Here is a 23,908-nt window from a genome sequence, read left to right on the forward strand (position 1 = left end):
GATTTTTGCTGGAGTTAGCCAGATTAGCATAGGACAGTAAAATAGAAGAATAACTGCTGAGTTACTGTGCCCTTAAAGCTTGAAAAATAAATAAACTAGTTCAGTCTTTTTGAGAACTATTTGAGAGTTAGCTGGGTCAGAGAAAACTGTAACATGCTCATTTTAAAATGCCACTAACACAACCCTCCAACACTAGTTAGAGAAAAAAGGCTAGAGGGGAAAGGGAGTGTTTTCTTGAAATATTTAGTGAGAAATCATAGACAGACATTTTCAATGAATTAAATGCCTTTTGAGATCGGGGTAAGATTTTTTTTTATTACTTGGTCTTTCTCAACTGTTTTCAGACTTTCCCTGTGAAGCCTTGAGCTTCCAGGTCTCTCACTTCATTTCCAGTTGTCAAGAAGCTTCCTTGGTTACACCTCGTAAACCTACAATCCTTAGTCCAATGGTATCCCTTGCCACAACATCTACAAACCCTAGGAAGCCAAATGCATTCTCTTCAAAAACCCATTCTTGTAAGAGATGGCTTGTACACTTCTCTGGTAGAAGGTACCATATTTCTCACAGTTACTGCACTGGACATTTTGATATCTGAGGCTTTTAGCAGCATGGCCACAATTGTTTTTGGAAATGACTGAATTTTCCTCAATTGAAACACTGGGCATTTGGATATTGGAGACACTTAGCAATAGCTTGTCCTATGATACTAGCATGATACACTCAAGAACCAATATTGAGAACCTTATCCACTTGTCCACTAAAATTGCTTTTGCCTTTAATGGTCTGATATCTCTTTTACATTTGGTATTCACTTTCTCAAACTCAAGGGTCTTTATTAACACCCGTATTGCATTAAGGTATAGTATTCCTTTTATTCACAGCTGAATCCTGTCTTTTAAAGAAATGTATGAAGTTTTCCTTCCCCAGAAGACTGTACAATCCCCATAAATAATGTGGACCTTTTCCCAGGCTCTTTAACTTTATCTCAAGCTCTTAAAGCCACTAAGCAACATTGTTGTATAACAGCGTCTTTAAATCAAATCTTTTCTTGTAAATCAGAGAATCACTCTTCTCCAAGCAAATGATCTTTGATAATATTCATTCTACTTGCTCTGTTTCACTGTTCAGTATTCAGCACTTCCTCCTTCCACCATGATAAACATTCTAACTGCTGACTGGCCTCTAGCACAGTTGATACCCTACCTTTCCAATCTTCTATTTTTGCATAGTCCAGTTACTTAATACATGTTTTGCACAGGGTAAATGCATTCCACTGGAAATCATAGCCTCTTTAAATCACCTCAGATTTATCATTTCTATAGGACAGTATACTATCACATCATAATCATGATCCACCTCATTAGCAACCTTGTTCTCTTCAGTTACAGGGGAAACCAATGATTGCTGCCTTGTGGCAGGGTTTGCTTTCTTCTTTCTTTTTTCAGGAAGCTCTCCCTGTTCTCTTGTTCAGTCACAGGGTCTGAGCACTTTTATTTTCCCTTTTCCAGCTCTACTGGATTCCCAAGTACTTTCACCTCCACTCACAATTTTTCTAGTTGTACCGCCAACTCTGCAACACTTTCAAAAACAGGAGAATAGAGAGACCCTTTCGGTTTTCCCATTTATTCTATTTTTGTTGTTATTGTTGTTTCTCAGGTTCCTTCATTTCAACTGGCAATTTTTAAAGTGCTCAGCCATTCTCACAACCTTTTAAGAAAGAGACTATGAATAGAAGAAAAAGCCCCAAAATTTTTTCTGGGAGCAAAGTGCAGGGGTTGGGGGATCTACTGTAGCTGTGAGAAGCCTTTTGCTGACATCTAGAAGTGGAATATTCATTCCCGTGTCTCCTGCCATTTCCCTACATCATCAGAATCAGATTTCCCATTCTGCCTACCTGATTCTGGGTGCCACTTATAACCCAACATTTTCACTATTTATTTCCTTGTTTTTTCCTACTTTCCTATACCACTCCCGTCCCTTCTACCGCTTCAATAGTAGATACTAGAGAAAGAAGGCTAGAGGGGAAAGGGGGCATAGATATTGTTAGACTACTTCCTGCTGATTGGGGAAGGTGAGTTCCTTGGGGCAAGTTTGATCTTTGTCATCAGGTTATCTCCAACCAACAATTCTGCAAATACCAGTGAACAACAGACAGCAGCAGCAGGGGAAACTGCAGTAACCTACCCTCTGACTCTCATGACTCTAGCATTTTATACCATCTCAAAACTCCCCAACATTCCAAACATAAACAATCTTCATTGCAAAATCACACTCCTGCTAGAGCACTAGGCAAATCATAGTCAGCCTCTGTGGACAATCTGAAGCAGCCCCATACTCTCGCATGGGATTAAAACAAAACTATACTCACCTAAGATTTTTGTGATTAAAAAAAAAAAACCAAAATTATCACTACACAGGTACTGCCAAGTTTACCCCTGGGAAAGGACACAGAGTTAAGTCATGGATTCTCATTAGTGCTTCTGAGATAGCCTTGGGTAGGTCTGTCTCTCAACAGTGTGGGAGGGTTCTGCCTAAATCCCCTGCAGGATGAAGTGTGGGAGCAGCCTCAGTTGCCTACTCTGTTCTCTAATATATCTCTTTGGTTTTAAGTGGACTGGGGTAAAACCCCCTAGCTAGTGTCCAAACTTCCCACAGAGCTGCTCTGGTGTGTGTGCCAATGCATCAAGCAATGCCTCTGTGGAGCAAGGAGCTCTTGTAGCTTCCTGGTGAGCCATTCTGCTCATGGCACCCACTGCTTTGCACTTTGAGCCTGAGGCATATGATCTTAGCTCATGACTGCCACTTTCTGGCTCACATTCTCCCCTTCTTGCATAAAATTATTCATTTACCACGTTCCTTTCTAGATTTAAGAATACTATTACTTATTATTACTCTATTTTTTTTACATCCTAACTTCCATTAATAATCTGGAAGGGCTTGATACAAAAAGAGGTTTCAAGTTAAAAACTTGTGTTTATTTCTTCTTGAGACATTTTGCTATACTTTAAAATGCTGGATAATTTACAATCACTCACCATTTGACTTTGATTTAATATCTTCTTATTTGTATGTACTACCACATTTCAATCTTTCTATCTCTGTCTATGCTCTATCTATGCTCTTTCTATCTGTCTGCACCTCATTGTCTCTCTCTCTCTCTCTCTATATATATATATATATATATATATATGTATATACATATATATACATATATATGTGTATATACGTATATATATATACATATATATATATGTTTTATTGTGACAAGATCTAGACAATTCTCAATTCTTATTTTATATATATATATATATATATACATATATATACTATATATATATGTATATATATATATATATATATATATATATATATATATATACTATGTAGTATACACACACACACACACACACACACACACACACACACACACACATATACATTTCTGACAATCAGGTAACGAAAGGACACCATTAGCTCATTAGCACAGCTAAGTACTCCAGGAGTGCATTTTCAGATGATTTTCTTTTCATCTGTGTAACAATGGCTACATTACTGTGCAGTGGCTGGTGATACAACTGATATTCTGTACCCAGCAAGTGCTCAGTTTGCCTCACACTCACATGGACAAATGATGCTTATCTGTGGTTGTTTTTGTTCTAGTTAGTCCGGACTTTGTAGCACAGAGGTGTTTGTAAGCATCTACACCAGAACCCATATTACTTCAGTCTCCTATGCTGAGCAGAGCTATTCTGAATTCCTAGTAGTCACAGATGACTTCAGAACATACACTTTGGGAAAATCTTGCACACTTGCTCAAATTTTTGGTTTAGATGAAGAAGCATAAGGCAGAGCCCTGTGCCTGGTATTGAGCAAAATGACTGTCATCAAACAATGACACTTGAGGACATTTCACTGAGTCTTAAGTGAGCTGTGAGACACACACATACAGACTCCCCTCATGATTTAATCACCAAGGTCATGGGAAATGGAGTGTGAGCCCCATGTTGTCTGTACATATCCCCAGTCTCCTAGAACTCACAGCCAGCAGATTGCTGCCATTACCAGGTAATTGTGAACACCTGGTTTAATTCCACTCTGCCTCCAGAAATTTTCTTTTAGGAAATTTTTGCTTTTTTTTCTTCTTTTTCACTTGTGATATGAAAGTGTCTGACTTGGGGGTATTTTTAGTCCTTGTTCTAAGGCTCTAGTCCTGAAAATCCTTGGAGGAGTTAGCACACCCATTCACTCAATCCTCCACTCTTCGTAGCTCTGAGAGATGAAGTCCTTAACTCAGGTGAACATTCCACATCTCTGTGGACCTTCAGGACAATGCTGAGAGGCACATGTGGCTCCCTCCTCATTGCTTTTCCTGTTGTCTGTCATGATTTTTCTCTTTGTTTTGTTTTTAAACCACATTCATGTTATTTCCACATATTATAGCTTCTTTTGTGGCTTGGATGTTTCAGGAGGATTTTAGAGCTTCCATTCTTTTAAAATGGCACCAGGGACTTTCTCATAGTTTTATTTTCACAATATGGCACAGAATGATTCTGGAAGTGTGGTGGGACAAGATCCTCAAAATTTAGTTCAAGATTGAGTCCTTTGTTTACCCTGGGCCTTGAAAGAGTGACTCAAAGTGAATGGTTAAAAAAGAAAACAATCAAACCGTCCAGAATAGATCACATGTTACATCTTCTGTTTCAAAGATAAAGTTATTTAAATTGTGTGGGCATAATGGAAACCAAGTGCAATAACTACAGAGAAACCCTGAGCTGCAATTGTAGGTGGGTGTGGCCACAGACAACAGAGTATCTACAGCAGACTTCCTTTCGTTAATTTTGCTTCTCAGAACTTAGAATTTGTCACTGTTCACAGTTCCCATTTCCTGTCTACAATGGACACATCAAGCAATGTGAAGACACATACAATGGACACATACAGCAATGTGAAGACATTTAGGTCTCCAGGGTATAAGCAAGCACCATCCCCATCTCTCCCCCCAGGTAAGTGGATTTATTTATTCTTTTGGAATTTGCATACATTCTAGATTTAAGCCTTCCTGTTTTTTTTTTTTTTGTTTGTTTTGTTTTTTTTTTACACTTGTAAGCAATTCCTTTGGGATGGTGAGATGACTCATTAGATAAAAGTATTTGCTGCATAAACCTGAAAACTGGAATAAAAGTAGGGGCGGGGGCTCATGGAAATGGAAGTAAGAACACTGACAATTCCCACTGTTTTTCCTGGAAAGAGAATCACTTCCTGAAGTTGTTCTCTGATCTCTACACCTACTATGGTATGCACAACCTGCAGTCAAACAGAAGCAGACAACAATACACACACACACACACACACACACACACACACAAAGACACACACACACCCCTAAATTCCATACTTGAAATTACACACAGACACACACCTACAGGCACAAAACACACTTATACACACACGTACACACTTGCAGCCACACACACAGTACTCTGTCACACACAGACACACATCTGTACTATGAAACACACACACACACACTCTGTCCTTGTCTCTGTCTCTCTGTCTGTCTCTGTCTGTCTGTCTCTGTCTCTCACACACACACTCACACAGACAGACTAATTAATTAGAAAATTTTGCTTTTAAGCAGTGGTTCTGTTGGTGTTGATGGTGTAGGACAGCTTGCCTGCAGATATCTATAGCTTCAGAGAGTTAAAGCTTACATATTGCTTTTTATCCAAGTAATATTTATGGAACTTGAATAGGGCCTCTTCTATTCAGCCTTTATTAAAAGAACCCTGAAGAATAATGATTTGAAAATATGAGCAGCAGAATGTTATTAGAGACACTGCAAACTTGCTGCAATAGTTTGCTCATTCTATATCCTGGTACAAGCAGAGAAGGAGAAAGATGAACAGTGACCTGCTTTTTGACCAAACGAAAAAAATGTTTTCTTTGATGATAGAATGGATAGACTATCTACAAATGTCATTCATTCATTCATTCATTCACTCGCTCGTTCAGATATAACCACCCCACTTTGTTTCAGTAATTTACAAAATGATAAGATCCAGGTTTAAACAAATGTCAACATCTTTTCCTTATAGAGTTTCTATGAATGTGTATATGTGCAATCATTAAACACCTGCATCAGAGATTGTGTGATGTTGAATAACAGCAAGGAAAACATTGAAATGGAATGATGTTTGACATTAGAAACAGCAGCACACAGAGTCATCCAGGCAGGCCTTCTGAGAGATGATGCTGGAGTCCTGCCGTGAAAGGTCCAGGGGGTCAAGAAAAAGTATTTGAGAGATGAATCTTCTAGGAAGCTGGACCTGCAAATTCAAAGGGAAAACATGCCTGTGGTGTTGTATGGGAACACACATGCCCAGTGTAATGTGGAGATCAAGTCAGGAGGAATGGTGACAGGTGGAAAGGGATTTGGAAGACATTCCATAGATTCAGAACAGCTTGAGAGGTAAATCATTGAAAATTCTGGACAATGGAGATGACTTACCATTCTGTGGATACCCAAAATGCCTGAAGTAGTTACTTCCACATGACTAAAGCTCACATGGCCTCTTCAGTGATCAATGGCTGTTCCCTTCAGTCTAATCTCTTCCAGAACAGCTCATACAGGGCAGGATGCCTATGCAGTTCCTTATATCTTAGCATGAAGGAATAGTGGGTTTTAAAATCACTTAAATAAGCTTTTACTTTCAGTTTTACAAAAAAAGCATCACTTGGGAGGGGGAAGGCAGATGAGGAAGCATTACTGTGTACTGAATGGTTCTTTGTAGTAGACACCATGTTTTTAAATTTATAAGAATTGTTTCATAGATCCTAAAAGTTTATGAAGCAGTCATTTTACAGATGAAGAAACTTATGGTTTATGGAGGTTAAACATATTGTCCCCAATATTGTATTATACCACATTATGTTACATTATATTGTGATCATTTTGAAATATAAAGGTTCTGAATACTAGCCTTTAGTAAAAGGCATAAAAATAGCGACTTATAAGGATAATAGTATTTTACAAAACATTTAGAATTTCAAGGGTGGAAAGAGTGAGAAAAGAGAGAAACATAAAATAATGCACATACATAAAATGAGAAATAGGTGTTTGTTAACTGGGCTTAGTCACTCTGTGTCACATCAGTGTTCAGAAGAAGTTCAGGGCTAATATAAATACATTGTACATATATTCAGTGTGTCTTTGAGGCCTTTGAGGTTTTGGTGTGTGTGTGTGTGTGTGTGTGTCCACTTTTGCCTCCTTGTCCAGCAACACATGTCTTACACAGCAGGAATCACAGTCCATGGTCCTATTTCTTAAAATCAATGCACCATTTTCTTGCATGACAGCTTTTTCACTGTTCACAAAAGACTGCGTGCAGAACTGCCTCATATAAGATTATAACTTCTATAAAATATGGTATTTGCACAAGACCTATATGCATATCTCTGTGTGCTTTAGATAATCTCCAGATTATCCACAGAGTCTAAGATGATCTCGGTGCCATACAAATAGCTGTTATAAGTATTTCTCTAGAGAATATGATGGGGAAATCTATATGTGTTTAATAGTTACAATTTTTTATGTATGAAAAATTTTAGTCAGCAATGAACTGGGTCTTCAGATATGAAGGGACCATAAGGCTGAGGAAATCTGTCGCTTATCTCTTAGAAGTATTTCTATTCTCTCTGCTTCATTTAATTTCTAGTGGTTTTTCCTCAAGAACATTTTAACACAATTTAGCTTTCTTAATGTTTATTTGTCAGCATCCTAAAGCTGGTCTACCGTTTTGTTTTGTTGGCATCTCAATTATACAGTTCAGGCACCAAAGATGACGACAAAAAAAAAAAAAAAAAAGAGTGAAAATGGATACACAGGCAATTCTGGGCCATACTATGAAAATTAAAAAATCTTTTTAAGCATATCTTGTCTAATATTTTAATCTGTAACTCAAAGCATGCTATCATTTATACCAGGAAATACATACAAACAACAGGAAACCAACATAACCAGGAATAATCTATATTTGTAGAAATTAAGAAACCATAGCTACGTATGGTGGGACGCAGCTCTGAGTCTAGTATTTAGGAATAGCAGACGAAGAGATCAAAAGTTCAAGGGTATCCTTAATCCTTAATTAGTTAAGAGTAAGTTTGGGTCTAGCCTATGCTACAGGAAAAGCAATCTCAGAAACAGAACAAAGCAAAACAAAAAGCAGTAAGAAATCTTTGCTTAAAATGGTACCATGCTTGGTTCTAATAAATAAATCTAGAAACCATTCATAAAAAAGGTAAGACATGGAGCTGTTAGAAATTAAATGAGAGCAAAAGAGGTTTTAATTTAAATTAGAGATGGAAGAGCCAGCTAATGTTTCTCATTATCTTTATAAACAAGATTACCATTGTTTCCCATATGCAACCCATATTTTTAATTGTTTAGGAGAAAGTTAAATAGACAAAGATATGATACTTGATGACCACATTTCAAAAATTAGTACATTCTGCTGTTTAATAAACATAAGCCACCCATTGTTGATAGAATTACCAAAGAAGGCAGAGATATCAAACACAGTGTTTAGGCTGTGCAGTGTGGTAGATATAGTGTATGCCATGTTATGTAGGAGACATAGAGGGTCTGTGCTCACAGATAAGCACTAGATGAAACAGGAATGTTAAACACAAAGGGTTGTTCCTTTAAAGAAGGGATGTGTAATCTGAGAGATTATATATACATGGTTAGTACTCTGGTAACTGTTACAATATCTATATGGCTGAGATTCCACTGAATCATCTCCCAGACAAGTGTAGTGAGCTTCTCAAGCCATAAAACTTATCTTTATGGAAGATATAACATATAATTACAAAGAAGTCAAGTCTTAAGTTATATTGTATACAAAGGATTGGGTTAGTTTTCACCAGAGAAGTTTTTACCAAATTGTTGTACTTCAAAATGCCTAAAAGACACCATTTGGGGTCAGACTCCAACACCTGCTTTGAACCTTTTTGAACCAACACCTGCTGCTTAGTCATGCTGAACCTAACTGCCTGTTACCTCTGGCAGATCATACAGCACTGGCTGTGGTGATCACAGAACTCCCACAGTGTTACATCATCGTACTTCCATAACTTCTATAGACACAGTATATGTCATGTTATACCGCAGTGCTCCTTATTTGCCATTTTAGTGTCTGTAGCTTTTATTACTTGCATTCAACAGTGAGTTTAAATGACTAACTATAAAACTGTAGTGATAAGTAATTCAATGTTTTAAGCTGGGCAGTGCCCTGAGAAGCAGTGATGAGATATCATGGCTTCTAGCTTAAGACATGACTCATTAATCGCCAGTGCTGTGTCCCAGGAACACTCACTCAGTCAGTGATGGACCCACATTACAAAAGTAGAGATACTGACAGCCCACTTATGCCACAGAGAAGCAATAATTCATTCCTTTAAATAAAGGTGAGATTTCCAGATACTCCATTTAATTGTAAAAATTGTTTATACTGTCATACATCAAATAGTGAAAGTTATAACTACCAGATATATCATGGGCTAAGTTAAAATAGAAATCTCTCTCTCTCTCTCTCTCTCTCTCTCTCTCTCTCTCTCTCTCTCTCTCTCTCTCTTTCTCTCTCTCTCTCTGTATGGGTAAAATGAAGTGTGGCGCTGACTCCAGGCTCAGTCAGTCTACTAGGAGTGCTGGAAACAGTCCTTGTAGTTAAGAGAGATCTTATGGTAGTTATGAACCCCTCTAATATTTACCTGAGAAGTTCTCAACTGGACTTAACAAGTATAATATTTGCACTTTTAGATGCATGTCGGTGCCCACACTGGCATCATTTGGCTCTGAAATTTGGCTGTGCTGGGCTAATCCTTCTTCTATTGAGCCTGATTGGACTCAGTGTCTTAGGTAAGTGAGGCAAGATCTTTTGCTTCATAATTTTCCCACATAAACATTAGTCCTCTTCATAGTACTTGGTTGCCTTAAACCTAGGCTGAGGTCAATGCCATGTAATGTTACAGGACAAGCTCCTGAGCTTTCTGATAAAATTTCACATTTCTTCAATGCTTCTTAATTTTTCATGAAACCATTACTGGATATAGCAAATGTGTATCTTGAGCTATAAAATATAAAAGTCAAATTTTTAAAGAAAGATGACAATAATAAAGAAACCCAAAAGTCCCCATGTTAGTGTCTGCTTCTGACATGCCTGTTAAACCTTGTCTTGGGGTGGTTGCGATTGCAGATGAGCAAGCTCAGGAGTGACTGTGAACAACTGATTCAACCATGCCCACAGGTTGACTTGTCAAGCAGAATCATATGCAACCTTAGAGCCTTGTGAATCCGCATGGTCTGTGCTTTACTCATTCGTGTATCCTGTCTTGGAACTTGTCCCTTAATTTAGTTTGCTGACATTTTATCCTCAGTCCAGAAGTTCAGAGTTGTTGAAATAACCCCAATGTCTGAAGTGAGAATGTGAGAAATAGAATATCCTTTCTACTATTCATCTCACCATTTCATCCCGTTGTGTGTTTTTCTTGTTTACTAGTGAGATTCCTGGTGCAAAAACCACCAATATGCAGTGTGGCTGCTCAAGAGAACAGGACTGGACTAACAGGTAATTGTGTGGCTTAAATTTCCCGAGAATAAGAGGTAACAGAAAATGTGAGTTATCTAAGTCAAAGTTCACAACAGCCCTCCATGAAGACACTATATTACCATGGTTTTGTCTGAGAAGACAGCCATAATGTTAAGAGCTCATGGAGAGTCACACAGTTAGTAAAGTTGCTGCTGGGAACTGTGTTGAAGCTGCATGACTTTGATATCTATGAGAGTTGTGTGACCTTGACATCTATGAGAGTTGTGTGACCTTGACATCTATGAGGGTTGTGTGACCTTGACATCTATGAGAGTTGGCCCTGCTGCCTGCTGGTGCTGGAGCACAGGAGCACTCATAGGCAGGTGTCAAGTTAAAAATGGAATATTTGTTCAATTTAATGACTGTGTTGAACAGGTTACTCTATTTGAAGTTAATTAATAAAAACAAAATATAAAATGAATCTCTTCTCATTAATGATGATTCCCTGACATATGACAGCATTAGTTTCCCAAATGTTGCAGAAAATATTTTAAAAGAACACCAATTTTCCACACTATACCCAGCTACTCTCAGCTATGGTGATCTCGCCAGCCAGTTCTTATGTCATGGAGTCTCTGAATTAGAGTTCCAAAATCTCTCCACCCAGCTCACTAAGTTCCCACTGTTGGGTTGCTACCACAGCAGCCCCCTGCTTTAAAACCCCCACAGCCTTTGGCTGCGCATCTGGCAAACCCATGCTTTGCTGCCATACCTTTCTCTCTTGAATCCAGTCAAACTGCAGCTCGAAGGAAAACACCACACAAACTTAGTTCAGAAACAATGGTAAATCAATTGCTGGGCAAAACAACTAGAATCCTAATTTTGTAAGCCATATTAAATCTAAATTCTCTTGTTGGGAATCCTGGCAGATTCACCAAATAAGCCTGGAGACACTAGTAGCTACATCTGGCCCTATTGCTATCCTATCCAAAAAAGATGCCCTCCTCTTCCTCTCTGGAAGTCCCTAGTACTTGCTTAGTGATTGTCTCCTTTATTCATTAGGGAATGGTTCACAAGTCACCTGAGTACATGACTCACTCCTTGTCCACAGCCCCTCCCAGGACAGCAGAATTAACACCAAAATACAAACAATACTAACACCATCCACAACACTTTTCCATTTCTGTCCACTTAAAAGACTCTTATCTCAGATATAAATTAAACACAATTATTACCATTTTGCAATTTATAAAGTGCAGGATAGTTCTAACACCCAGTCCATCATTTTTGTCAATAAAATGGAACATTGTCATGTATCCTAACTTAAAAGACTTATAATTCTATACCTGACTTTTATCCTGGCTTTAGATTGTATGCCATCTGAAAGCCATCATCTCAAATCTCTTCTCTCAATGTAAATAGCCTGGGTTGGCTATGAGACTATAAGTAGTCTTTCAACCGCGCCAGAAATCTGAGAATGACCAACATTATCTGAAGATATAGGAAGCTTACTACACCTTCCAGAACTGAGACAAGTTGTAGAGACAGCTGTCTACTTATACAGCCCCAGTAAGTCAGAAAGTTAGAGCATCAGTCTTCAGCCTTTTAGCCCAGGATCATCTGACAGACCTTAGAAAAGCAGGAATCATTAAGGACTAGCCTATTCTGTCTTGTCAGAACTAAGCTGTCCTAACTTGTAAATTATGTCGTTTCAAGAACAGTACATGCCTGCAGGAAAGATTGGCAATTTCTGCCCAGTAGTCACCCAGCCACAATGTACAGCCTCACCTAACGGTAAGATGCTTAGTGGCTTCTTTTAATCCACAAATGGGAAGCTGTTGGGAGCAGATTTATTTCAACAAGTGAATAAATAATACTAAATGTCAAATTCTGTGGATTTCTGACATTTTTGAAAACCAAGTATCTATGTAAAGTAATCTGGACTGTTCTCTGTTAACTACTGTCAGCTATTTCTAATTAAATATCTTGACAACACCCTAACAATAAACTCAGAGCCATGAATTTGCTATTTGGCCCTTAACTCACAGGCTTAAACATCTCAGATCAGTTTATAATGGCATTTATAGAAGGACTGGGTGTTAAGCCTTGCACTTATAAAATTTTGTATCAATAGAAGGAAATTATACCAAAAAAAAATCTTGATTCTGTACCAGAATAAATTCTGTACCAAAATAAGAAACTATGACTTCTACCTAGTAACAAGTATAAAGATTTCTACCAAATGAGATTATGGCTATACAATCAATTCTAGCCATTTTCTCCCTGTTCCAATTATGACCATTTCTATACTTTCTATAAAGACAAACTTAGAATAACCACCTTCAGTCCCAATGTCCAGGGAACTGGTACTACACAATTCTTCATAACTTCTTCAAGCTGAATATGAGCTTTGAGATATATTTGAAGTATGGCGAGAGGGTAGAGAAAATGGGGGATTTGGTTAGCTTTAAGAAGGCCACACCTGTGATTGTATTGGTCTCTGATGTCTGTGTTCTGACTGGATCCAGCTGAAAGTTCAAGTCACCAGGAGTTCAAGCAGGTCAGTTCAGCATGTTTGAAGATGAGACTCATTAAGGCTGTATATTCTGTAATATATAAATCTCAAAACAAAATTTTAGTATCAGGAAGATAACTTTTTTGCTTGATTCTTTGGAATCTAGTCCTCTGGGGGTGGGGAGTCTCCCCCTATCAAATCTGATCCATATTACTCTGGAAGGTGTATAGACACAAATCACCTTTTCTAAAAATGCAAAGACAAAACCTATCTCCCAAATCAGCATTTCCTTGAGCCAGTAACCAGAAAAACCTTCATATTGACATCTCTCCAAGAGGAATAATATAACTACAAAGCTCAGAATTACACCCATTTTGAAAATTAAAACAATCCAAAACAAATGAAGTAAACTAAAATACTATGTGTTCCTATTTTTAGGCCTTTTCTATTTTGCCAATCAGGATAGTAACCCAAATTTCCCCTGGAGCCCACATTAGACAGAATTTGAGTATCCTGTGGGCTGTATTAGAACAATATATATTTATACCAACTTAAAAACAATTAATTCACACTTCTATCTATACCTGCTAATAAGCAGGCAGCTATTCAAAGCAGGATTTAAGCCCAGAATTCCTGTGGAGACCACATTAGACAGAATTTGAGTATCCTGTAAGACATATTAGAAGAATATATCTTTATACCATCTTTCTGTTTAGCTCTCTGCCTAGAGCAGCCATCTTGTTATACCATCTATCTGTTCAGCTCTCTGCCTGGAGCCACAAGACATTTATTAATTAATACTTGTTATAGCAGATAATTATCACTACCTAGCTACTCACTTAAAAAAATCTAAATCTCAGGCTAATAATCTTAAATTTCTAGTGGATACTTGCCCCATATTAGGAACCATCTATTGCGGGAAGATTTAAAAAAGAACACCAATTTCCCATGCTACACCCAGCTCCTCTCAACCCCAGTGATCTCACCGGCCAGTTCTGATCTTGTGGAGACTCTGACTCAGAGCTTCAAAATCTCTCAACATAGCTCTCCAAGTTCCCATGGGCAGGTCACTACCACGCCAGCTCCATGCTTCAAAACCCCTATGGCCTTTCACTGCACATCTGACAATCCCACACTTTGCTGCTGTACCTTTCTCTCTTGAACCCAGTTGAATCGCACCTTGAAGGAAAACACCACACAAATTTAGTTCAGAAACAATGGTAATATCAATCACTGGGCAAAACAACTGGAATCCTACTCTTGTAAGCCATATTAAATCTAAATCCTCTGGTGGTGAATCCTGGAAGATTTGCCATATAAGCTGGAAGACACTAGTAGCTACATCTTGTCCTATTGCTATCCCATCCAAAAAAGATCCTCTCTCTCCTCTTTCTCTCTTCCCCTATCCAACCCAGAAGTCTCTCCTACTCCACCAATGATTGGCTCCTTTATTCATTAGGGGATGGTTGACAAGTAACCTGAGTACATGACTCATTCTTCATCCACAGTCTGTCTCAGGAAAGCAGAATTAACATCAAAATACAAACAATACCAGAACCATCCGCAGCACCCACATGCACTAGTGAAGTACCTACTGTGTGTAGTTGATTGTGATGTAGCAGAAACAGTGCACAAATAGAACATGTTTTCTCTCTTCTCTAGGAAGATCAGCCATATTAGAGTGCCCGAGATACTGGCATCAACACTGGAACAAATGCTTATTTATTTCTCAAATTTCCAAACCTTGGACAGAAGGTCTAGCAGCCTGCTCTATAAAAGATGCCACTTTGTTGCACATTGAAACTAAAGAAGAACTGGTAAATTGTTAAGCAATATTGTTAAGTAAAATATAACGCCTTTCTTTAGGCTATGTCAACTTCTCTGGGCTCTGACTAATTATCTATGCTCAGGAACTGGAGGCTTGCATTTTAAAGAGTTCATAATGTGAGAGAATAATTGGACTTATGAGTTAATAACTTGGATGAATCAATTAAAATACAAATATATAGAGAAAAATTTCTTCAATGTAGAGAGAATTATTGGTGGGGAGCAAGGAAAACTTCAAATAGGAGTAATCATGTTTTAGAAGGTTAATAAAAGAATGTAAGTCATGAATAAACGTGCTGTAGTTTAAGGCTTTCCCTCTGTTTTGATTATAGAGATTCGTGCAGAACTTTATAAAGGGAAAAGAACAGCTATTTTTTATTGGACTAAATTATGTACAAGAGGAGAAGGTCTGGAAGTGGATAAATGGCTCTATTTTAAATCCTGACTTGTAAGTTTCAAATGAGGTGATGTTACAATTCAATTCATATCTATTTTACTAAAAATTAAGTTTATAATTTTAATTTAGTTTATAAATTCTTGAAAGGTTCAGAATAGGCTGAAAAGACAAGTCAACTATTGAAATTTTTCATGTAGCAGTTACACATCAACCCTTTAAAATAATTTGTCTCTCTGTGTATGTGTCTGTGTGTGTGTATTTATTTACAATGAATTTTACAGGATAAATAGTAGATTAACTTATCCATGTTAGAGATAAAATATTTTTAAATGTCTCTCTGAAATACTTAGATTTTAAATTTTTATAAATATACACACAAAGAATTTCTTTAACTCTTTATGTGTGTGTGATAGCAGTTATGTATGTGTACCATGTACATGCAGGAGACTGGAAAGGTCAGAGGAGGGCTTCAGATTTCCTGTAATTAGAGTTACAGATGATTGTGGGAGCTGGAAGTTGAATCTGTGTCCTTTGCATAAGCAGTAAGCACTCTTAGCCTCTAAACCATCTCTCCCATCGTCACACAAAAATTCTTATGTAGTTCTTTAGAACTGTGGCAGAAAGTTGCATCTTAGTGTGCTACAAAACAAGCTTCTCTAGGCAGAACCAGAATAGACATTACCATTTGCAAATAATTTCATACAAACTAATGTTTGTTTGTTTGTGTGTGTTTGTGTCTGTATGAATATTGATTTTGTTTTGTGTGTGTTTCTTAATTGTATATGATGTCAAATGTTTACTTAATCTTGATTCATAATACAAAAATATTATGATTAAAAAGTGAAACAATTCATGTAAAATGGAGGATTACACTCAATTTCTGTGTGATTTTACCCTTGGATTAAATGATACTCTGATCAAACAGCAACAACCAGCTAAATCTGGAGGCCGTCCTGCTACAGGAGAAAGAGAGTCAGCTAAAGTCTGCTTTTGTTTGCACTGTACTGAGACAGTGGTTCCAGGTACAATCTCTAGGTGTCTATGCCCCACAGCTCATTCTACAGAACCCATATAAAAAGCCAGATGCAGAAGTGAATACCTGTATCTTGGCACTCCTACAGCGAGATGGGAGGTGGAGACCAGAAAATGATCCAGAAGAACTTGGGCCAGTGAGCCTGGAGTCTACAGCAGGTAGAAATAAGATAGAAAGGGAGACACCTTTCTATCTTAGGTGTCATCAGAATTTCTGTTCATTCTCAAGGAACACTATTAAGAAAAAGAAACAGAGGCAAAGGAACAGAGGCAAAGGCACAGGAGTGGGGGGGGGGGTTCTGCCTACTGTCTGATGTTATATCTTCTGCAAGAGAAAGGCTAGTCTTGAACTCATCCTTCCTTGCAATTGCCCAGAAGATGCCTGTGTTAGTGTTTGTCTTCTGGTCTCATTCCTACATGTAGGGGTCTGCAGGAATTCAGGGTATGAGACTTGTGCTGCAATAAAGCAAAAATGCACCAGCCTCTGGGATGACATAGGAAGGAACGCGCCCCCCCTAACGCGCCCCCCTCGAGCTTTGCATCCGCGGAGAAATCACGAGACGCAGAGATCAGGTAGTTACTGTAAACGAGGCTTTTTAATCTTTATCACCCACGTGGAGAAACGTGGAGAGACGCGGAAGGGGAGAGCTGAGGAAGGGGTCCCGCTTAAGTACAGTCTAGAGTGACGTATTCACTTTGGATTGGCTGTTCGCTCACCACCCAATATGCCTCGGGATTGGCAGTGACTAAGGAAGCCTATCTGCCTAGCAACTGCGCAGATAACAGCAGCTTCCTACATCTCCCCCTGTTTAAATTATTAATATGAAACAGCCTTTTGCCGATTAAATGTAGTACCAAATAAGATTCGAACTCAAACCCGATCAAGCAAACTCCATCTTGGGGGAATAAGCGATCAAGAGCTTATAGTCCGAAGAATTTTTCCTTACCCTTCCAGGTGCTATGGAGACCAGTCCTCTGGGTGCACGGGCTAAGGAAATATAAAGAGAATTGACACCCATCCCTGTGCAATGGAGTATATATAGCTCCCAGGGGTGCAAATGCTGTCAACCTATTATTAGGTACCACAATTATTTAGGCAAGAGCTGACTGGACAAGACCTCTCATCTACCCCAGTGCAATGGGCCAAACCCCTGGTGTGCATAGACTGAGAGTGTCTCTGTCATAGGCTATTTTCTAGCCTAGATCGTCAAATTTCAGGGAGGATGCTTGCTCCAAGGCTTGCGAGTGCTTAGGCTTTAAGCTACCTTGTCACTTATTTTATTGGTCTCTGAGCTTACAAACCAACCATCTATGAATACTAATTCACATCATAGGGCTGTATATCAAGCAGGCCTATTCCGGCTCTTGGAAAGAAAGGAAGAAAGAAAAGGCAGAAGAAATTTAAGAAGTAAAATCTCCACAGGAAACAGGTTCCATCCGCACTCCATCAAGGCTGGAAATCCGGATTTGCAATGGCTGTTGTGTCTGGTCCAACTTCCCATTCCACTTTCCTTTTAAATAAGCAGAAAGATTATGGCTTTAAGTAAATGCATCATTCACAAATCTTAGAGGTGAAATACCTGGATGTGGGGTCGCTGAGACACACAGCTTATTTGAGCCACATCTGTGAGCCCCTTCACATGGGCTAGAGCCAATCAACTCTCTGATTGACCAAAGTCTATTTTAAGTCTCCATAAGGATGTACTGAGATGGGCACAAAGGTAGGCACATGCACAACCAAGGCTAGGTCTAGTGATCCATTCTAGCCTTGTGCTAAAAGCATGTAACATTCTTATAATCCAAGATATCAGAATTATTCTGAAGGTTGGATAACATAAAGAAAAATGAAGGGTCTACACACACCAACACCGGTTGTGTAGATGTATTTTTAAACACCTTATTAATTTTTAATGTTATTTAAATGGCTAGAGATATTAAATCTTGTAGCCAAAACATTCTGCACTTTAAGAAACATATTTAACAAGACAAAGGCAGATATACCCCTTTTAAACATTTTAACAGTGGCTATAACACATAATTTAATTGTGTTGAAGCAGGATAAACTCAAGAAAATATATATATGATTTAATTTTGGACTTACATCCCTTTGAAAACATTAAACAGAGGTTTTAAATCCTCTTATGGTAAGCTTAAGATGAGGTTTTAGTCAATTAATATCTCTTAACAACTTTTAAAAATTACTAAGAGCAAATCAAGATTAAAAGTAAACTATTTTTCTTTGTATGTACACTCACAAGCCAGAAGATGGCATTAGATCCTCACCACAAATGGTTGTGAGACACCATGTGGCTGCTGGGAGTTTAGCCTTTATATTTTAAATTAAGTCTAGCCTCTAATGGCTGAGCTATTTCTAAAGTCAAATTGACTCAAATATTGAAAGACACTGTCTTTGAATTCTTTTCTGGAGTAACAAGTATTTTAGAAATTTTAAAAGCTCGCTATATTGAAGCAATAGCTTGTAGAAAAATTTTCTTTAGAGAAATCCACTAATCAAATATCACACAATGAATAATACACACCAAAAGATTTAACCTCTTACCCTTTTGTATTAAAATAATAACATTTGTATATATATGTAAAATATAAAACATTACCCATTTTCTGAAGCAATTATTTTTTAACAAATATTGTTCCATGGGCTCTTAAACATTATGAATAAATTTATTACCTATAAACCTTTTACCTCTACCAGAAATGTAAAGGAATGGTATAAAAATATTTTTTATGTAAACATTTATTGAAATGGTAGCTGGATAAGACATGTTAGGCTGTATAAATCTTAAATTTGAACTTTATTTTGGATTAATTTAATAACCAATCTTTTTTGTCTCATGAGAATATCGGATAAAAGCCAATTTTATTCTCTAATAATTGTAACACATATTAAAGGAATCTAAGGAATCTTATTTTTAACAACTTTGAATATAAGCTACCTTGTTAGGATCTGGTCTTTAGACTCAGAAGGAAAACTGCTTCTGGCCACAGCCTGCGTGTCTTAATTCAAATGTAAATGTACTTAACTTCCCTCTGCCTGCCTGCCTGCCTGCGCAGTCCTGAACTGAACCATTTTGCTTTTATTTAAAACCTTAAATTTGAACTAAAAACCTCTGGAATAGTTTAAGATTTGACCGAATCCCACAGCGATATACTCAGCCACAATGGCAGGAGAGTCAGAGCCGAAATCTTGTAATCCAGCTTCCTTCTTTCTGATCCTCCGAAGGCTCCCGATCCTGCAGCCGCGTCTGCACCACGGGGGGGGGGGGGGGGGGGGGGGGGCAAGCGGCTCCAGGCCGCGCTCTGCCATCGCGACCGCGCTCGCGCTGCCATGTGCCACGGGCCCAAATTAAATTGTTTTCACCTGTGAAGGAAACACAAAAAACTTCCCACGCCAGGCCACAGCAGGCCCTCAGCCAATCTTGTATCCTCTTGTTCTTACGAGGGACAATGGCTGCATGGCACCCAGCCACGACATCCTCAAAGATCATCTCCATCACTGGCATTGCTTGCTCTGAGCCCGCAGGACACTCTCTGTGTGCCCGCAGCTGGAAGGCAGCTTCCCAGGGCAGACTGCCTCCCTCCTCTGTCTGCCTTTTGCGGCAAGCTCCCTTGCTCTGCCGGGCTGCAAGCCGCCACACGTAGCAGAGCGCAGACGCCTCTGCAACCGGTCTGACCCAGGCCCTGTTGCAGCATGTCTGTTCCCACAGCCCGAGCCGAGAAGCATGGCAGGGGACCCTCGAGCCCGAGCGAGCCGCTGGCTCCGGCCGAGGTCGGTGGGGCTGGGCTGAGTGACTTAAGATCTTTCTTAGTCTTATCTCAGAATGGCTATACTTTGCACAAGCGGCTACTTCCTCCTCGGAGCTGCCCAGTTCTATGGAGTCAGGCTCCTTAATGAAGTACAGGGGGGTCCTTTTGACCTCCGTTCTCTCTCCACCATCCTGCGGAGGGTCCTCAAGCTTAATGGACTCTGCAGTAGCCCTTGTTCCTTTTGAGTACTCTATCCCTCCAGGCTCCTTGGCCTGATGCCGCCGCTGGCTCACACTAACACACTCTGGTTCTGATAGCCTGGAATGGACCTCTCTTGAAACCTCTTGACTTGCCCTAATAGCTGAAAGCAACGCAAACAGGAGGCTAGCTATTGCGGTGGCAATGGGTGAATATCCACCCGCGACGAAGGTTTCTATCCCAAGCATACCTTCCAGAGGTGACCCCGCACATCCACAATCTTTTAACCGTCCTCGAAGCTCAGGGTTCTTCCGCTAACGCGTAGAGATTTCTGCCGCCTGGGAAAACCGCGCGTGGAATCTCCCGGGTTCTCGGCACCAGATCTAACGCGCCCCCCCTCGAGCTTTGCATCCGCGGAGAAATCACGAGACGCAGAGATCAGGTAGTTACTGTAAACGAGGCTTTTTAATCTTTATCACCCACATGGAGAAACGTGGAGAGACGCGGAAGGGGAGAGCTGAGGAAGGGGTCCCGCTTAAGTACAATCTAGAGTTACGTATTCACTTTGGATTGTCTGTTCGCTCACCACCCAATATGCCTCGGGATTGGCAGTGACTAAGGAAGCCTATCTGCCTAGCAACTGCGCAGATAACAGCAGCTTCCTACAGGAATTAGATCCAGTTCAACATGAGTTGAAACTCTTGTCCTCTCTGCATCCAATTCTATAGACTCACTGTGTTTATTCTGTCTGTTAAATACAGTGATTGAGCACCTAATGTGTGTAAGTGTTGACATGTATTCATGTATATCTCAATACCTTCCCTAAACATTAGCTAGTCCTACCCTATATAATTTAGGAAACTAAAGTTCAGCAAAATGAAGATGCTTTCTACATAATGTTTGTAGCAGGTGGAGTAGATTTCATCCCCAATTCCCAAACCTCCTTTTTGTACATCATGATTAAGATTTCTTGTTGGAAGAATTCTTCAGTGACAGTGCAATGCAAAATTATAGGGGTTTTATCTGCTGTATTTTAAATGTTTACATATGTTTATAATGTTTGTCACTGTGTGTTTACTATACATAAATACTATGTAATCAAGAGTTTTCTTAAAAATCTAAAGACAAATAATCGTTGATGTGATAATTGTATGGAAATCTTGGATACTAGGAGCAGCTGTGCTTTGCTCTCCAGATTACAAATCACTGGCAAGGATGTAAAAAACAGCTGTGCCATCATCTCACAAACAGAAGTGTTTTCAGATTCCTGTTCTTCAGACAACCATTGGATCTGCCAAAAGACTCTGAAACATGTCTGAAACCCTGTGTCCTGACTCCTGATTGTGAATCTCATCTTGTTTACTTTACTGTCCACATCAGATTTCTGCACCAAACGCCGTCGGCTGTTGGACCATCCAGTGCATATGTAGTGGCACAAAGCATGGACTCCAAAACCACTGGAACTTTTACAGATGCTCGTGTCCAGATTTTGTGTAATGTAAATGTACACAGACACAGATGTGACATTCTAGGAGAGGAGTTTTACAGAAGGAAGCCCAGGCCAGCAGGGGGCACTGGAGGCCTTGTGTGGCCCTTGTTCATCTCTGTGTCTGAGGTCATTTGCAGACAGCTGCAGAAAACTATAAAGTCTGGATTTTGACCCCATCCCCACTTCAAGCCATTTCACATTTGGGCTATAGAACCTTGATTCAAGTCTTGCTCTTGATTGACAGCAGAGGCTCAGTATTAAGGAGCTTGAGGTGGGAAGGGTTTATATTGATTGACACTTGCACATCTGTTGATTAATAATGGACTAATGTTGTGAAAATAAGTGCGACTTTATGCAAATTGAGCTCTGTTCATATGATACCTCCCACTCTATGATGGTATACCAGCAGACCCTGGGCAGATGCTGGTCCATTGATGCTGGGCTTCTCAGTCTTCTGAGCTGTGTAAAAGTGGGCTCCCTTCTCTAGTTTCCTGTTACAACAACAACAACAACAACAACAACAACAACAACAACAACAAGACTTAGACAAGGGCTTGTCTTTTCCCACTGTCCACAGGCATCCCACTCTAATTTTCTCATCACTTCTTTCATCCACATCTCTCTTTAACTTATGGCTTATGTAAAAATTGTAGTGAAATTTTCAAAATTAAGTATTCTGATACATCTTTTGGATGCCTGCTTCTGTAAAAAAACAAAACAAAACAAACAAACAAATAAATAAACCAAAAACCAAAAAATAAAAATCTTTATTTAAAAATAAAAAAATTTTCTATTGTAATCAAAAGAAAAAAACTAAACTTATCATATAAAGATACATAATGAAATTTCTCTTGTAATAGACACCTACAGACCCTCATCACTCAATGTGAAGTTAATAAAATTAAAGTATATGCTGTGATCAAAGATTTGAAAGCATTTGGGGGAGGGAAACCACATTTAGAATATGTATGACCAAAGTTTATTTCCATTAAATGAAAGGAAAATAAATAAAAAATAAAAAGAAAAGACAATTATTATTCAAAAATAAACTTTAAAATTATTTTGAGATCATATGATTACATTTTTTCCTTCCCTACACTGCCTCCAAAACTTTGTATGTATGCACTTCCTCCTTCTTCCCTTTCAAACTCATGGTGTATTTTACATTAATTGTTACTTGTTATGAGCTGCGTGAGCGTGATAACATTCGCCATTACAAGATGGCATGGGCATCCTGTGCTCCCACAAGTAAACAACTAACTGCGCAGGTGCAAAAGGCAAAAAGCAAGGGCTTCAAAGTCACTGCCCATCCCGGGGCGTATTATGGGTAATGAGTGAACAGCCAATCAGAAGTGACCACGCCACTCTAGGGTACTTATAGCAGTGCCTTTTCTGGGCTTGGGTTCTTTCCGATTCTGCTGATACAAGAATAAAGCCTCACTGTGTAACCACCCGAACACTGCCTCACGTGTCTCTTTTGCAGGTGAAGGGGACACAGAGGGGCTCGGAACAGTTACTGAATGGAAGCATATATACATCTAAATAGAACCCACTCAGCTGACATAACATTACTTGCATACATGTTTTCAGGGCTGATAATTTGGTGTTGGATAACCAATTTGTATGCTCTTCCCCCTCAGCATTCCTTAACTGTCTGTAGTTCTTTATGTGGGTTGAACTCCAGTTGACCATTCTATTTTCTGTATTTAAATTAGTTACTTAGCACATGTAAATTTAATGTTAATGCTTATGCACTGAATGACTTCTGTCATCTTTCTATTTCTTCCTGTTAAGTCCGAGGCATGTACCCAACCTTCAAATAGAAAACTTATTTCCAAATATTTCACCTTCAACCGTGATGCAACATCATCCCCAGGAGTCTAATTCTATTCTTCCCAGAGAGAGTGGGCTTCTGTTAACTAAAAGACAAATGCATCCTGTTCATCTTAGAGAACCAGTAGTTTACTGAGGTTGCTCAAGGACATGGGTAACTCTTGGGTTCATGCATTACAGAAAAGTCCTTGATTCTAATGTGGATAATCACTCACAAAAACTGTTGAAAAATATAAAACCAACAAAATGTCATGAAATTATCAGCC

The 23,908-nt window shown here is 39.0% G+C and overlaps 1 protein-coding gene across 1 annotated transcript; it reads left to right on the forward strand.

Moving 5' to 3' along the window:
• The first annotated feature begins 4,864 nt into the window (after positions 1–4,864).
• On the forward strand, positions 4,865–23,467 carry LOC117714811 (killer cell lectin-like receptor subfamily B member 1F). The gene is made up of 6 exons (XM_034511485.2): positions 4,865–5,003; positions 9,818–9,916; positions 10,557–10,625; positions 14,764–14,918; positions 15,261–15,376; positions 21,516–23,467. Exons 1-6 carry the CDS (start codon positions 4,895–4,897, stop codon positions 21,637–21,639), a joined length of 672 nt encoding a protein of 223 aa, XP_034367376.2. The 5' UTR covers positions 4,865–4,894; the 3' UTR covers positions 21,640–23,467.
• The last annotated feature ends 441 nt before the right edge of the window (positions 23,468–23,908 follow it).

This window comes from Arvicanthis niloticus, chromosome 9 (assembly GCF_011762505.2).
Source record: "Arvicanthis niloticus isolate mArvNil1 chromosome 9, mArvNil1.pat.X, whole genome shotgun sequence".
Classification (NCBI taxonomy): Eukaryota; Metazoa; Chordata; class Mammalia; order Rodentia; family Muridae; genus Arvicanthis; species Arvicanthis niloticus.